The sequence below is a fragment of the Dicentrarchus labrax genome, unplaced genomic scaffold (assembly GCF_905237075.1).
Source record: "Dicentrarchus labrax unplaced genomic scaffold, dlabrax2021, whole genome shotgun sequence".
In the NCBI taxonomy this organism is placed as follows: Eukaryota; Metazoa; Chordata; class Actinopteri; family Moronidae; genus Dicentrarchus; species Dicentrarchus labrax.
In genome coordinates, this window is record NW_026136713.1 from 7896235 (window position 1) to 7910547 (window position 14313).

Consider the following 14313-nt stretch of genomic DNA (forward strand, 5'->3'; position numbering starts at 1 on the left):
TTAAAAAACCAAGATGCAGTAAATAACATACGACACACAAAGCAACCATAGCCAGATCTGCTGAATGTATGTAGTTAAATTAGGTGGTGGAAAAGACAATATAACTTCCATAGGGTGCTCATCAATGATTATAGTTTTAATATCAGACTATTTTCACATTTTCACTGCAGGGACTCTTGTGGTGTCGTGCTGTGGTAAAGAGGTTGTGAACAGTAATTGAGGGTTTAATAAGCACATTATGTGTTGCAGATAAAGTTATAGTGGGTGTTTTCTAATGAAAGTAGGGCAGGATCAGAGACGTATGTCACAATTACATATCAGGTAATAACTTAAGTAGTGAAGTCTTTATCTCGTGGAGAAAGTAAATGATTAAAGTTAATCCGCCAATACCTGGGATCCTTTTATCAACTGTGGACATCTTAAAAACTGCTGCTGGGTGTGTTTGTGGTTTATTTACAGGAAAGAAAAAGGGATGATGTAGACCAGAGGTAGTGTCCGACTTAAACCCCCCTCAAGTAGACAATGACCTTATTTGTATGACACATAAAGTTCATCATTACAAGATACAGAAAGATTTTATAAATTAATTAAATGTACAAATATGTGAGAATGTGTGTTTGTTTTAATAAATCGAAGTCACAATTCATCGATCATAATGAATTAATCCATAATTAATGAATTAATCCACAGTGCCCAAAACGACCGTCGGTTGCTCGGTGACCAGAAACAGTCAGTCGGTTGATTTACCGTCATCACTGTGTAGTCGCGCGTTAATGACGTAAGCGAGACGTTTTCCATCATGGCGGCGGAGGGCTGTGAGGAGATGAGCGGCAACGGGGAGCTCGAGGAGTCTTCAGGTTGTTTGAATCACGTTAATGACTTTAAAATATACGCTTGTGTCGTTTCGTAGACGTCGCCGGGCTTCTGTTTCACCTGCAAACGTTTTTTAATAAAAGGTTCCGGTCGGACCGGTTTGTGGGGGGCAAGCATGAGCAGCTAGGCTAGGCTAACGTAATTTCAAACCTCACAGCACAGTGCTCTGTTAACTACCTTACATCTGTGTGTGTGTGTGTGTGTGTGTGTGTGTGTGTGTGTGTGTGTGTGTGTGTGTGTGTGTGTGTGTGTCTCTGTGTGTGTGTGTGTGTGTGTGTGTGTGTGTGTGTGTGTGTGTGTGTGTGTGTGTGTGTAATTAACGTTTAATTAAGCCGACATCGACCCAAAGGTCCGCGAGAACAAACCCGTCTGTGTACTGAGCTTTTTATGAATGAAACCCAGCCGAGGTCTGCAGGTCTGCTGCACAGGTGGTGTTTATAGAGTAAGAGCAGACTCTGTGGTTTGATGAAACAGTTTATATCTATAATAATATGTAAAAGATTAAACGTTTTAAATAACCAGTCACACCAAATCCACCAGAATCTTAAAGGTTGTCTGACTGATTCACTTGTAATTTGTTTTTATTATTGTTTGTGATAATAATAATTGTAGCATGTGTGTACACAGTGTGGGTTGTTGTTGTTTTTGTGAGGACACCTGTAGGTCCTTTTCCACAAACCTCTCCAGGAACCAGAGGGACTGGAGAGTTCATTACATCAGATTACATTGATGTTTGCTTTAGATATTTTTTTGTGTGTTTAATCTCCATTTAAAAACAAAACAAAACAAAAAAAACAAGATAGATGTCAAATGTTTTATCCCGACCAAATAAACAAGTAAGAGTGTGCTCAGTGCTTCTGTAGGTTTTTCTTGGTTTTGTCATTCACATAGTAAGAAAAAATAACAGAAGCACTGAAGTGTCTGTTTCCTTTGCCACCAAACCTCATTACGGTCGAGTAATGGGAAGGAAAAGCAGAGCGAGGTTTAATACAATTCATCATACAGCGAGTACAACAACGTCACAGCAAACTGCAAAATTCTCAGTCATTTAATGTTGTGTGAAAATAGCTGTATCATGTTGAAATCAGTTTTTTGATCCACAGGTTGAGCGAACATTTAAATGACTGACTGTGGCGCCTGGATGTAGTTATTTTTTTTTGCTGTGTGTCATCCCGTCTCTCTCTCCCCACTTTCCAGTCACTCTTCAGCCATAACTTAAGTTTTGGTGAAACGTAGCAAACAAGAGGGGCTTACCTGTATAATGCCTTTCAGTGATGTAAATGGAGATTGTTTGACTTATTTACCTTTTGATCTTCCCCCTCTTTAGTGATGGAGGCTTCTGAGGTTCCTGCATCACCTCCGACTCAGATGGTAGAGATGTCAGAAGAGAACGGCAGTGCCGCCGAAACCCCTGAGGTCCCCTTAGGCCCCCAGCCGGATTCCTTCTCCATGCCTCCACCTGCAGAAGACGAGGAGGGAGAGTTGCCTGCAGACTTTGAGCGTCTGTGGAAGGCCGCCCACGACAATCCTCAAGACTTCACCAGCTGGACCGACCTGCTGCAGTACTGCGAGCAAGAGGTGCGTTTTTGCTGTTTTGACTAAAGAGACAAGAGAACCAATGAGGTCCAAACATATAGTCCCTCAATGATGATGCATTACCACCTCAAACTTTGAAATATTGACTTCTAGCACCCCCATGAGGCCACAAAGCATGCTGGTCTGTAAGTTTGCTGTAGCCTTAAGGACTTAATTTTTCTCTCATCTGTTCAGAGTCACATCACAGCGTCACGCAGAGCACTAGAAGCCTTCCTCGCTCGTTACCCGCTCTGCTACGGCTACTGGAAGAAATTTGCTGATCTGGAGCGCCGTGCCGGGTACAACAACAAAGCAGAAGAGGTAAAACAGTAGAGAGAGTTTACAATTCTGTCTTTCTTCCTACACAGTTAAATACATTTTAAGCGTATTAAGGAAGCGTTTTCACTGGGTTTTATGAGCTAATGTGTTTGTGGTGTGTTGTGTCAGGTGTGTGTTCAGGGTCTGCAGTTAATCCCTCTGAGTGTAGATCTGTGGATCCACTACATCAATCTGCTGCTGGGAACACTGGACATGAACCTGCCTGAGTCGCCCACACGGATTCGCAGGTGGATAAACACTCTAACACATTTTAAGACTTTTTAACTGTTGTTGTTTTATGCTCCTTTACAGCACAGACATACTATATGTATATAGAGCTATTGGAGAGAATGTATCAGGAAAATAAGTTGCTGTCTATGAAAGCCGTTTCAATCGTTTTCCCACCTCAACCCACAGGGTTTTCGAGGATGCGGTTCAGGCAGCAGGCCTGGACTTCCACTCAGACCGGCTTTGGGATCTTTATATTGAGTGGGAGAAGGAGCAGGGGAACATGAAGAACGCAACAGCCGTCCTGGACAGAGTCCTCAAAGTCCCCACCCAGCTCTACAACACCCACTACGACAAGTAAGACCACACACACACACAGGGGCCGAGTGAGTGTGTAAGGCAATCTAAAATCAAAAAATTAAATTTATAGAAGACAGAAATACTCATCTTTTATTATTGTGAGTGCCAGGTTGAATATTCTCCTCTTACCTGAACTCCTTTCTTTTTCTCTCTTTTCTTCTCCCATTAATCTCATTTTGCGTCTGGCTCCGTCTCCCCCGTCTGCCCTCTCCAATCAGGTTCAAGGAACACCTGAACGGCCACGAGCCCAAAGATGTGCTTCCCCCAGAGGAGTACGAGGAGCTGAGGACGTTGTGCCGTCAGAGTCAGAAGGCTGAGCGTGCGGAACAGGCCCAGGAGGAGGAGGAGGAGAGGCCGCCTGGGGAGGAAGAGCCCGCCACACCTGAGGGCACGGACACAGTGAGTAACATCCAACAGCCTCACACTCAACCCTGACAGGATTGCTGTGTAATGAGGATGTAAACAAATATATGCTAATTATTTTGACGTGTTTAGGAGGAATTGATGCAGAAGATCAGGGAACAAGTGCTGGTTAGCAGGGACAAAGTGTACCAGGACAACGAGGGAGAAGTCCGCAAGAGATGGCACCTTGAAGATGCTGTGAGTTTTTTTTCTCTTTCTACTCCACAGCGTTAGTTTACATTTCTTTCTGCTTTTCCCTCCCTCTCTCATCCCTCCATAACAAGCACATTTCCCCAGTGTGGGATCAATAAAGTCTGTCGTATTTTATTCTCTTGCTGTCTTTCTGTTGCTTTGGAAACTCGAACCAAGGCATGACAAATTTTCCAAGCACTTTGTTCTAAATCTAGCGCTGGGTTTAGCCCTCTACGTTGGATACCCTGACACGACAACATAACACATTTTTCTATAGAGGCATTTTTGAATAGTGTTTTTTACAAAAGATTTAGAATCTGAATTTTTTCTTAGAAATATTCTGTTGTCTTTTTTCACTTTCATCACTTGCTGTCTGATATCTTTTTCTCTAATTTATAGATCAAACGTCCATACTTCCACGTCAAGCCACTCGACCGCCTCCAGCTGCGGGCCTGGCACACCTACCTGGACTGGGAGATCGCTCAGTTGAACAAGGAAACCAGAGACCCCAGCCAAGGTGACTACATACTGAAGATACTGTCAGCTGTCACCTGAATCCTGAATTCTACAAATTCCACTGTTCTGACACCATTGTTGCCTCCTAGATCCAAGCGAGGCAGCCACAGAGGGGTCAGAGGTCACAGCCCAGCCTCAGGAAGCATCCGAGGATGCTGCGGATGCCCATGACGACCACAGGGTTCGCATCCTCTTTGAGCGCTGCTTGATCGCCTGCGCTCTGTATGAGGAGTTCTGGACCAGGGTAAGTAGAATTAATGTCTAGTGCACATTTACCCCTGTGAGCCTAGAGACTAGATTAAAAATAGATATGTCTGTGTGAGTAAGTGATCTCTGTGTAACATGTGTCTTGTATGTGTTGTTCAGTACACTCAGTACCTGGAGTTGCAGAGCGTGGACGAGGCGCGGGCTGTTTTCCACCGAGCCTGTGAGATCCACCTGACGCACAAACCCAACATCCACATGCATTGGGCCACCTTCGAGGAGAGGCACGGTACGACAGGACACACTGTACAAATACAGAAATCAGTGAATTAGTTCTTTACAGATTCAATGTCAGTCAAGGTAAAAATAAATACAGGAGCTGTGACGAGGCGAGTTCCATCATTGTGTGTAGTTCAAACCAGTCGTTTACTTCTCTCTTTCCTGGTGAATTTCTGCTGCAGTGGAATTGTGTGAAGCCATCATAGGGCTGTGCATCTCGTGCACAAGAACATGAGAACACATAAAATGTGTAAAAATATTACTCCCTAACACACAAGGTACCTTTAACAATCAGCACTTGTGCTTGTAATACATACAACAGTCTCATTTTAATTTACAGTGGTAGGTACAAGGTATAAGGTGTTTTAGGTTGTAGCCTGTGGTGTTGTTGCATTAGAAAGGTGCCTTGTATCAAAAGTTGTTTCTAATATTTATCCTCCATACCTTTTGAATGAGTAGAAAGGCCTTATTATGAAGATGTCTGATGCAAAAACATCACAAAGCCTCAAAACCTACTGTAGAATTCAGACAATCCATCAGAGACGGAGACCTTTTATTGCCACACTCATGAAAACTCCTCCATGCTCTCCATCAGGTGACTTAACCGAGGCCCGACGAGTGCTGGAGGCCCTGGAGAAAACCCTACCAGGGTTGGCGGTGGTCCGTCTTCGCAGGGCAGCTTTAGAGAGACGAGCGGGCCAGCTGGACCAATCGGAGGCCTTGCTGCAGGAGGCGGTGGCCGAATCCAAGGAGAAGCCAACATTACATGCTTTCTACTCCATCAAGCTGGCTCGTCTGCTGTTTAAACTGGGCAGGAACCCCAGCAGAGCCCGCAGGGTTTTACAGGAGGCGCTGGAGATCAGTCCGGTGAGATGAGTAACCAACACCCACAAATATATCAGCTAATAACACCATCACAGTCTCCTCCCAGTCTGCCATCCTTAACAAAAGCTTTAAAAGTTAAATAATGTCAGTGTATTTCTTTTTTTATTAAGGAGAATTTCCAGATATAAAACAACCACAACAAACTCTGAAATACAGGGTTTTTTATGAGTAGTGTGGTAGTGGCAGGGCAGGGGGAGCATTTCGGCTCCATGGTACAGGAAAACGGTGTGATTAGTTAAGAGATTCAGTGTGTTTATCTTCAGTCACTTTCGTCCATAGCAAAAACCTAGGCAGGTCTGCAGAAAGAGGGGAGTTGCCCCTCAGCTTTCTGGGAGTCCTCTGGAGTCTCTCTCTCCAGCAGCTTGTTATGTCGCGTAGGTCGACCATATCCTGGCTAGTGGCTCCTGTCGGTTGCTTGAGCTCCTTCCTTAAACATCTACAGACTTTGCTCCACAAGATGGTCAGTAGTTTATTTTGCAATTCACATAGTTTGCAGTTCAGGGTCTTACTTTCCTTCCCACGCGGGGGCGCTCCAGCTACACAATTGTCTCGGCCAGTTCTCACTCTCAGACAGTCCAGTGGTCTTCTGCTTGGTGTCAGGAAGACTCTCTGCTGCCTTTTTGTAGGGACAAACACTCAGTAAAATCCCTCTGAAGTACTTTGTGTGATACCTGCAAACTAAAAATGTACCTTCATGATTGTACTTTTAGAAGTAAAAAGCCAATGCTTAGTATTTAAGACACATAATAACATAGTTTTTAATTGCCTCCGTCTCTCCATGTGTCCTCCATCAGGATAATGATAAACTACACATGAACCTGTTGGAGCTGGAGGTGTCAGGAGACCCCTGGGCCTCAGCCGAGGCGGTGCAGGAGTGTGTGACACGAGCCCTGGCAGCTCCCCTCGCCCCAGACACTAAGATCGTTTTCTCACAGAGAGGCCTGCAGTTCGCTGAGGACTACAGCAACTCTATCCAGAGGTTCGGAGAAGTCTTCTAATACCGGCAGATATTTTAAATCCAGTTAGTCGTGCAAACCATTCACTGTGTTATGTGTCTGCCCTCTGCAGTGTGCTGTCTGTGTATGAGGAGCACCAGAAACTGCTGAAGGAGCTGGGTGGAACAAAGAGAGGAGCAGAGAACGGGTGAGAGGGAAAGGAACAACAAAGTTAAATTGATCAAGTTCCAAAGAAACATTTCTTATCATAAAATGTGGTTTGAGTGCCATAAATAGCATTTTGTTTGATCCCCTTGTTTCATGTTGGACTGGTTTCAGGATAATGAATTGATTAATTCCACAAGTCAAATCAGTTCTTTTTCAACACTCAGGTAGATTCAATTAAATGCATTCAAATTATAATCTTTGTAAAACCGATAATGTTGATGTATCTTACCCAACCGGTACATTCGTTTTGAGACAAATAAGATAATAATCTCTATTTATTTTTAAAGATATAATTTGATTTCTAGGGATGAGGACGCAGAGAAGTTAAGCAAAAGTGACGACGGCTCCGCTGTCGCTGTGTCTGCACAAGCCCCACCTACCATGCCACACGTCCCCATAACCACACCCCCTCCACCTGTGATGGGCACCGACATGAGCGCACAGGCTGGATACGGCGGATACGGCAGCTGGTACCAGGTAGGAATTTGAGACTTTAACACAGATGGCAACATTTTAAAAAATAGAAGATGATTGTTTGGATTGTTGTGCTGTTTTGGAAATCATTAAATGAACCAAAATGGCTGAAGAATGACCTTAGGAGGAAGTTAAATGGGCTTTAATGTCCATATAATATATATGTGGCTAAAACAGGGTCCACCTGTATGTAAACCGAACAGACTCAGGGTGAGGTTGGATACACTGTAGCAAACTACAATTCTACAAGATATTCTGTGAACATTATAACCTGTTTGTTGTGATTCTTTTCCAGCAACCACAGTACGGCAGCTATGGCTACCAGAACACCTGGAACTACGGCCAGGGCTACTATCCTCCCAGCTAGACTGGGCGACATTGACTGTGACACCAAAAAGGGAGCAGTTTGACCCCAAAGGACTTCTTATCTGAACAACAAACTGAACCACCCAGTCCTGCCGGTCCACCTGCTAAAACAGCAGCCCAGCATCCCTTCCTCTCCGTCCCTCCTCTGAGTTACCTCACTGTCCTCGATTTGTTTAAACACGGGGCCGGAGTCGAGCTGTTTTAACACGTCGTAGTAATTTCAGTGTTGATTCTGAGGGACAGGTGGAAAGAGGATGAAAGGAAACAGTGACACCCATTCTCAGTGCATCAGTGTCTCATTTTAATCAGAAATATTTTTGTATTTGTTTGCAAGCCGACCCCCTTTGCTCCTGTTTTAAAGTCATCTGGTTTATCAGACTTGACAAGCTAATGTATGATTGACATTTTGTACCATTCCAGAGTAGGCTATTTGTTGTTTTTTCTAATGTATATAAAGGTGTTTTATAGTGTGTCACAACAGAACTGTTTTGTGTCACGTGTCTGCTTGCTCGTACTTCCGTAATGAGGGTGAAAAATCAACCGTCACACTCATTAATCGTGACAGAAAAACTCTTAGTGTTGGAGGAAAAGCAACAGTTTGTGTCCTATTCATATCTACAGCAACACTTTAAAGAAAAGTGGGGAAGTCTTAGCACAAAATCAACAAAGTTTGACAGTCAGACAGCCAGCAGATTTTACAGGCTGTAATCTTCTGATAATCAAACTAATGAGGAAGCCAAAGGAAGGAACAGGCTCTACTTATTCCATTTATAATAAATCTCTTCAAGTCATTTTTAGAGCACTACAAGCCAAAAGCAAAAGTCCTTTAAATTCACATTTATAAGTCTGACAAGCACTCAAATGTCAAATGGCAACAGTCCACTTATACACATATATTTCAGGCTCTGGTGAGAAAACTTTTGAGTGAATTTAATGGACTTTCTGCTCCGGGTTGGGCGTGTCCAAGAGATTTACTATAAAGGACATTAGTAGAATCTTCTCCTTCCTGTTTTTAGTTTGATAATTGGACTATTAAGGTAAAGTCTGAAACCCGTTGGCTGAATAAATCAATATGCCTTTTTCACAGCAGCCATTTTGACATGAAAGAGGGTAATTACTGGTTTTACCAGTGACACTATAGCTCTGTTCAATTTAGTGTAGCAGTCTTTCCAGTGCGCCAACATGCACAATAACAGCTCTCTTAATGTTTGACCTGACTGGAACTGAACCTTTATTTATCACCTGTTTACCCAATTTCATGTCAAAATGGCTGCTGTGAATGAGGTCTATAGGCCCTTTTCACAGCAGAAGTGTCCCAGTAAGCCAGCATGCAAAATACCAGGATCTGTCACCATTCATTTCATTATTTACACCTGTGCTTTTCCTACCTCCTACAGGTCAAAACGTCTCCTGTGAAAAAGGCATCATCTCACTTATTATTTTGTATGTCAAGTTCCACTTGGCAATCCTAAACAAGTTCTTCTTGTTCTATAAGTTCGTAGATGCTCGTTAATCTTTGGTCTATTCATTTTATATGGCTCAATAAAATGAAAACCTTGTCACATAAGTGGGAGAAGTCAGTTCAATGTTACGTCAATTAATCAGTCCCTCTTTTAAAACCAACCTGAGTTTGACCAGTTCTAATAATGAGAGCAGTGGCCAGTGAACCCAGGACCATCCTCCACAACCTCGTTATATGTACATCTGGTTTAGTTATGTTCAGTTGTATGTGGTGATTACATTTGTTAAAAGGATAAGACTACTATTCTAGTTTTCTTATTGTCAACAAACCACATGAAAAGACTACAAACAAACAATACATGAATCTGTCTCAGTACTTTCCATATAACTTACTGTTAACCCCATTTGGTTCTACTGAGGACATAAACCTGTAAAAATGGGTCACAAATATAGCAGCGTTTATATTAAGATGTTATAACAACAACAATGGAGCTCTGTGGCTCAGAGGAATAAGATATCAGGCAATTTATTGTTCTTTTCATGGCATTTTTTGACAAAAAGAAAAATACAGAATATTACCAGACTTATTTAAAGGAAGATCAAACATATGATATTTAGAAACTCCAGTCCACCATCATAATTCTCAGTCAACTTTATTTTAAGTGGATTCTTGGTGATTATGCAGACGTAACTGTCAATATATTTTAACTTAAAAAAAAAAAAAAAAATGGCAAAGTAGAATGTCACAAAATCAGGAAGATCATAGGGATTTGACTTAAGGCCCTTTAAGAACCAATCAAGTAGGTCTTGTGTGGTACTTTGCTATGTAAGGATCACGTTAAAATTTAACAACTTTGTACTGTGTCGTTTTTATAAATGTGTTGTTGAAAACAGAAGCAGTATCCATCAAAAGCCAGCTATCCTCACTTTGTAAAAGTCACTGTCCATCTCACTGCACACAAACCAATCAATACAAATCTGCCCAGAATGTCAAAAGGCATCAATCAGTGAGTTAACCAAACCAGTTTTCATTGTTACTACTCTAAAACATCTTAAAAAGTAGTTAAACACAATCTGAACACAGCCTCGGGCTGCATTTCTCTGCTTCAGTTCAGTTAGCTGGCTTATTGAGTGATACTAAAAAGGTGGCGGTTGTGTTCCTGGATCAATCTCTTTCTGGTGTCTCTTGTGTCGATGTAGTGGAGGTGAGGTAGGCTCAAAGAGCAGATCCTCCTGATCTCACTTTTTGGTAACGACAACAACCAGCACAGCTGAAGGCACCAAACCTAAGAAGACAGAATGAAACGTCCGTTGAGCAGCTCCAAGTAAAACAAATATACTGAGAATATGTTGTGTATTACAGTAATGTGCTCTATATTCAAGTTCTGAGTGCTCACCCAGTTCTTTGAGGGGCTTCTCCATGTCCAGTTCGGTGTATTCGTGACGGGGGTACGGTGACAGCAGCGTGAAGTCCTGACCCTCGGGCGTGTTGCTGTTCATCTGTACGTAGACGCGCACTGCCGCCAGCGGCTCCTGGGCCTTGAAGACTGTTGTGATGGTCGAGCCGTCCAGCAGACGCACCTTTACAGTAAAGAAGTGAAAGAGCAAAGTGAAGCAGGAGGAGAGAACAAGTGGGCAACGGATGAGGGAAACAAGATTTTTTTATGCCATTTTCATTTGATGCAAAAAAACAAGTGCACCATTAAACCAGCGATGGCACATAAATGTGTTCTAGTGAGGTCTATTCATTGTGCTGTTGTTTGTGACAGAAAACAAAGGATGCAAAACACTCATCTCCAGTGAGTGCTCTGTGGTTCGGTGGTGTGAAGAGCAGCATGTAGGCGTATGAGTATAACCGAGGCCTGTACCTGTATCCTCGACTCGTCATACTCCTTCTTAGTGGGTGGAGGGCCGTGACTGGTGGGCGATGAGGGACTGGGCTGGGCAGGTTGGGATGATGCGGCTGTGCTCGGTGGCCCACCGCCTCCAAACTTAACAGGTGGAAAAAAGAAATAAAATTGGTTTGAACGGAAGAGAAATTAAGTGAAAAGAAAAACAAAAATTGGACAAGTAACAGGACCAAAGATTGGATTACCTTCTGTGCTCTCTCCTCTCTGTCCCGCGCTATCTTGTCTTTAACCCTTTGCCTGATGGGAACAAAGACAAGCTACACAGTGAGAGCCATGAAGATCTGGTCTTAAGAGTTTCTTTTCTTGTACTGTGCCACAGGATTCCCCCTTGAACCTTCACTGATTTATTTCCACCTATTGTTTATTTAATGGATGAATAAGAATGTCATTCAATCAAATGGCTGAACTTCATACAGAATAAGGAAGTGGAGATAAAATTGCCTTTCAGTTTAGTTATTATGCAACTTTGAGAATGATTAACTTTTTTTTTTTATATAAAACTTTCCTTTTGGCTCTTTGGAATACATACAATACATATGGAGAGTGAAAACATCTTTGGACGTTTCACTTTCTCCTCCCAGGCCAGATATAAAAAGTTGGCCCATGAAAACAAAAAGTCAAACATCATTATTTGACTAAATGTGTTATAATGAATACCTTACCTTGCCAGTTTGTCCTCCATCTTCTCTTTTCTGCGCTGTTCAGCAAGTTTTTTCATATCATCCTCCTGCAGCTTTTGGCGAATCTGCTGCAGCTCTTGGCCCTGTCTCCTCCGCTGCTTCTCCCTCTCCAGCTCTTCCTCCCGCTCTCGCTCTCTTCTCTCCGCCTGCTTCACCCGCATCAGCTCCTCTAGCCTGAAACACAGACACCGACACCGACACAGGCATCAGCTGACTGACATTAAACTGACATCATACACGCTGAAGATGTTCACTCTCATTAACAGTATGAAGGATGAATGAACAGAAAATCAAGTGATTCTAACTTATGTTTGGCTATTTTCTGGAGGGATGCTATCTATGTTCTGTGAACTCTGACCTTCTAACTTGCTCAAGTTTCTCTTCCTCCGTCATTGGCCTCTTTACACCCTCTCCGTCGACAATGTAGTTGCTGTCTTCATCTGCTGTCCCTGAAGCAAAACAAAAACACACACATGAGAAAGTGAAAGAAAAAGGAAGAGATGTGTATTGTGTGGTATTTAAATATCTTACTGTCAATCACAAATCAAAGCAGAAGTTGCAGGCTGGCTAAACAACAATATAACCAGCGAAAGAGACGAACCAACTGATGTAATATCATAGCAGCGACTGCCACTTCATTTACTATATCTTGTTTATAGACGGTAAAATACACACTATTGAACAAGTGACTATAAGAGCGGGTCTCAAGGTTAAAATCCTCCATCAGTTTATTTTATATCAATGTTTATCCTGCTGTTGTACATTTTCTAGATAAAATTACCAGATGAGAATATCTGCTTTTGTCTAATCATGTGACGTAAACTACCTGACAAAGGGAGACACACATTAATGCAAAAACCACACAAATAACAAAATTATCCACAATGTCCTTATATATATATATATATATATATATATATATATTCTATGTATATATTCTCACAAGATATTTGATGGTAGGCAAATTTATACCATCATACTGCACATCACTAGTTGATTTTCATGGCTCAGTCACACTATTACAACCCTTCGTGCTCCTAGAAACAGGCCCTGACCTTCGGCGGTGTCTGCTAGTGTCGGCTGTTCTGTGGTGGATTGGCTGTCTGCTTCTCCTCCCAGGACGTTCCCCACGGGAGGAACATAGGGCTCGTCGATGTCTGGGTCGTTCTCGTGTTCCATTAACCTGAGGGGAAGCACATCACAGGGAAAAAAAGATGAGAGCTGCAGACCTACTTTGTTGATTACGAGAAGACAGAGTAAAACCCACGTAAATCCAGACGGTTCGATAAATGGTGTGTTTATTTCTGTGTGTGTGTGTGTGTGTTTGTGTGTCAGACCCACCAGTCCATGGCTTGCTCTATTCCCTGGTTTCCTGTGTTGGCCACCGCCTTCTCCCTGAAAACATGAGAAAATGTTTTACTTTCACTTCTTTAAAAAGCAGTCTGAGATCCATGAACTCCATTAACCAGGATCAATTTGGGGATTTGTTGTCACTCACGCTCTGTTTCTTTCAAAGCCCATCTCCAGCAGGCTCTCTAGTGTTGTCACCTCTGCCATTTTGACCTGAAACAGATTGTGTGTACATACCGGTACGTTGACAAGAGATTTCCTCAACACTTTTATCTTGAACATACTGTTACACGACTGTTATGTGCTGTTACTAGGAGGTAAATCACAACAATCCTACTCTGGCGAGCCTGAATTACTCTCTAAAGTCAGCTCATTCTTTAGCTCAGTCATGTGTGAAGGAGCTAACTTACATTATCACAGCAGAAAATAACATTAAGAGAACAAATATTAAACTTTCCTTTACGAGCAGCCTCACAAACCCCTTTGTTTCACCCCCTGAACGCCAGTTGTGGCTATATAACAACCCAACTATCGATATGCTGAGTGATTAGAAATTAGCATTAATGTGGCTAACGTTCAATTAGCTTGAGAACTAGCAGTGAAGCCTCGCGGGTGAGATCGATTAATCAATCAATCAGGAAGCTCTACGTCACTTTCACTACCAATGTGTGTTTGTATGTGACACGTGAAGGCACGCACGAGTGTTATTTTATGTCTAACAGAGGTTATATCGGCTATTATACTCGTGAAGACAACGTTAGTTAGCTACTCACACATCAGTCAACGCCGCTTCAACAGTACGGGAGCCTAGATAGGTCAATCAGAACAGCAAGAGAAAGGCGATTTTTTTTTTTTTTTTTCTCATGCGCTTTTTAGGTGTTTCAGAAATGTCTTCTTTGGGGGTTAACAGCAGTAGTCAGAAACCATTTCAAAAACCAATATTATAATTTATATTTAGTATATATTTTACAAATGTAAGCTCACCTTTCTGCTAGAAAGAATTAGAGTAAAACTAGGAGAGACTACAGGGTTCAGCTGATACTACTCAGGACTTTTAGCACATATTACATGTTGATG

The 14313-nt window shown here is 42.4% G+C and overlaps 2 protein-coding genes across 4 annotated transcripts; one reads left to right on the plus strand and one right to left on the minus strand.

Annotated features, from left to right (window-relative positions):
• Positions 1-749: 749 nt before the first annotated feature.
• si:ch211-114c17.1 (pre-mRNA-processing factor 39) lies at positions 750-8318 on the plus strand. Of its 3 annotated transcripts, none has more exons than XM_051418988.1 (15): positions 750-857; positions 2201-2451; positions 2644-2769; positions 2896-3014; positions 3184-3351; positions 3573-3753; positions 3850-3954; positions 4348-4465; positions 4554-4708; positions 4831-4957; positions 5543-5814; positions 6627-6811; positions 6901-6975; positions 7301-7472; positions 7765-8318. In XM_051418988.1, exons 1-15 carry the CDS (start codon positions 800-802, stop codon positions 7834-7836), a joined length of 2184 nt encoding a protein of 727 aa, XP_051274948.1. In that variant the 5' UTR covers positions 750-799; the 3' UTR covers positions 7837-8318. The 3 variants fall into 3 exon arrangements, with proteins under 3 accessions (XP_051274948.1, XP_051274950.1, XP_051274949.1); XM_051418990.1 differs by lacking the exon at positions 7765-8318 and adding an exon at positions 7107-7159 and having other exon boundaries at positions 7283-7472; XM_051418989.1 differs by lacking the exon at positions 7765-8318 and adding an exon at positions 7107-7159.
• A 1488-nt stretch (positions 8319-9806) lies between these two features.
• Positions 9807-14069, minus strand: ubxn1 (UBX domain protein 1). Its single transcript, XM_051418991.1, has 10 exons — positions 14010-14069; positions 13385-13449; positions 13228-13281; positions 12942-13069; positions 12245-12335; positions 11869-12060; positions 11392-11443; positions 11165-11287; positions 10694-10877; positions 9807-10582 (listed from the first exon to the last, which is right to left on the minus strand). Exons 2-10 carry the CDS (start codon positions 13441-13443, stop codon positions 10536-10538), a joined length of 930 nt encoding a protein of 309 aa, XP_051274951.1. The 5' UTR covers positions 13444-13449; positions 14010-14069; the 3' UTR covers positions 9807-10535.
• Between the last annotated feature and the right edge of the window lie 244 nt (positions 14070-14313).

Coding starts and splice junctions, on each gene's coding strand:
- si:ch211-114c17.1 (XM_051418988.1), top strand. CDS start 800: ATGGCGGCGGAGGGCTGTGAGGAGATGAGCGGCAACGGGGAGCTCGAG. Junction 2,452..2,643: donor TGCAGTACTGCGAGCAAGAG/GTGCGTTTTTGC, acceptor TCATCTGTTCAG/AGTCACATCACAGCGTCACG. Junction 6,976..7,300: donor AAGAGAGGAGCAGAGAACGG/GTGAGAGGGAAA, acceptor TTTGATTTCTAG/GGATGAGGACGCAGAGAAGT.
- ubxn1 (XM_051418991.1), bottom strand. CDS start 13,443: ATGGCAGAGGTGACAACACTAGAGAGCCTGCTGGAGATGGGCTTTGAA. Junction 12,336..12,941: donor ACTAGCAGACACCGCCGAAG/GTCAGGGCCTGT, acceptor GTTTTGCTTCAG/GGACAGCAGATGAAGACAGC. Junction 10,878..11,164: donor ATGACGAGTCGAGGATACAG/GTACAGGCCTCG, acceptor TTTACTGTAAAG/GTGCGTCTGCTGGACGGCTC.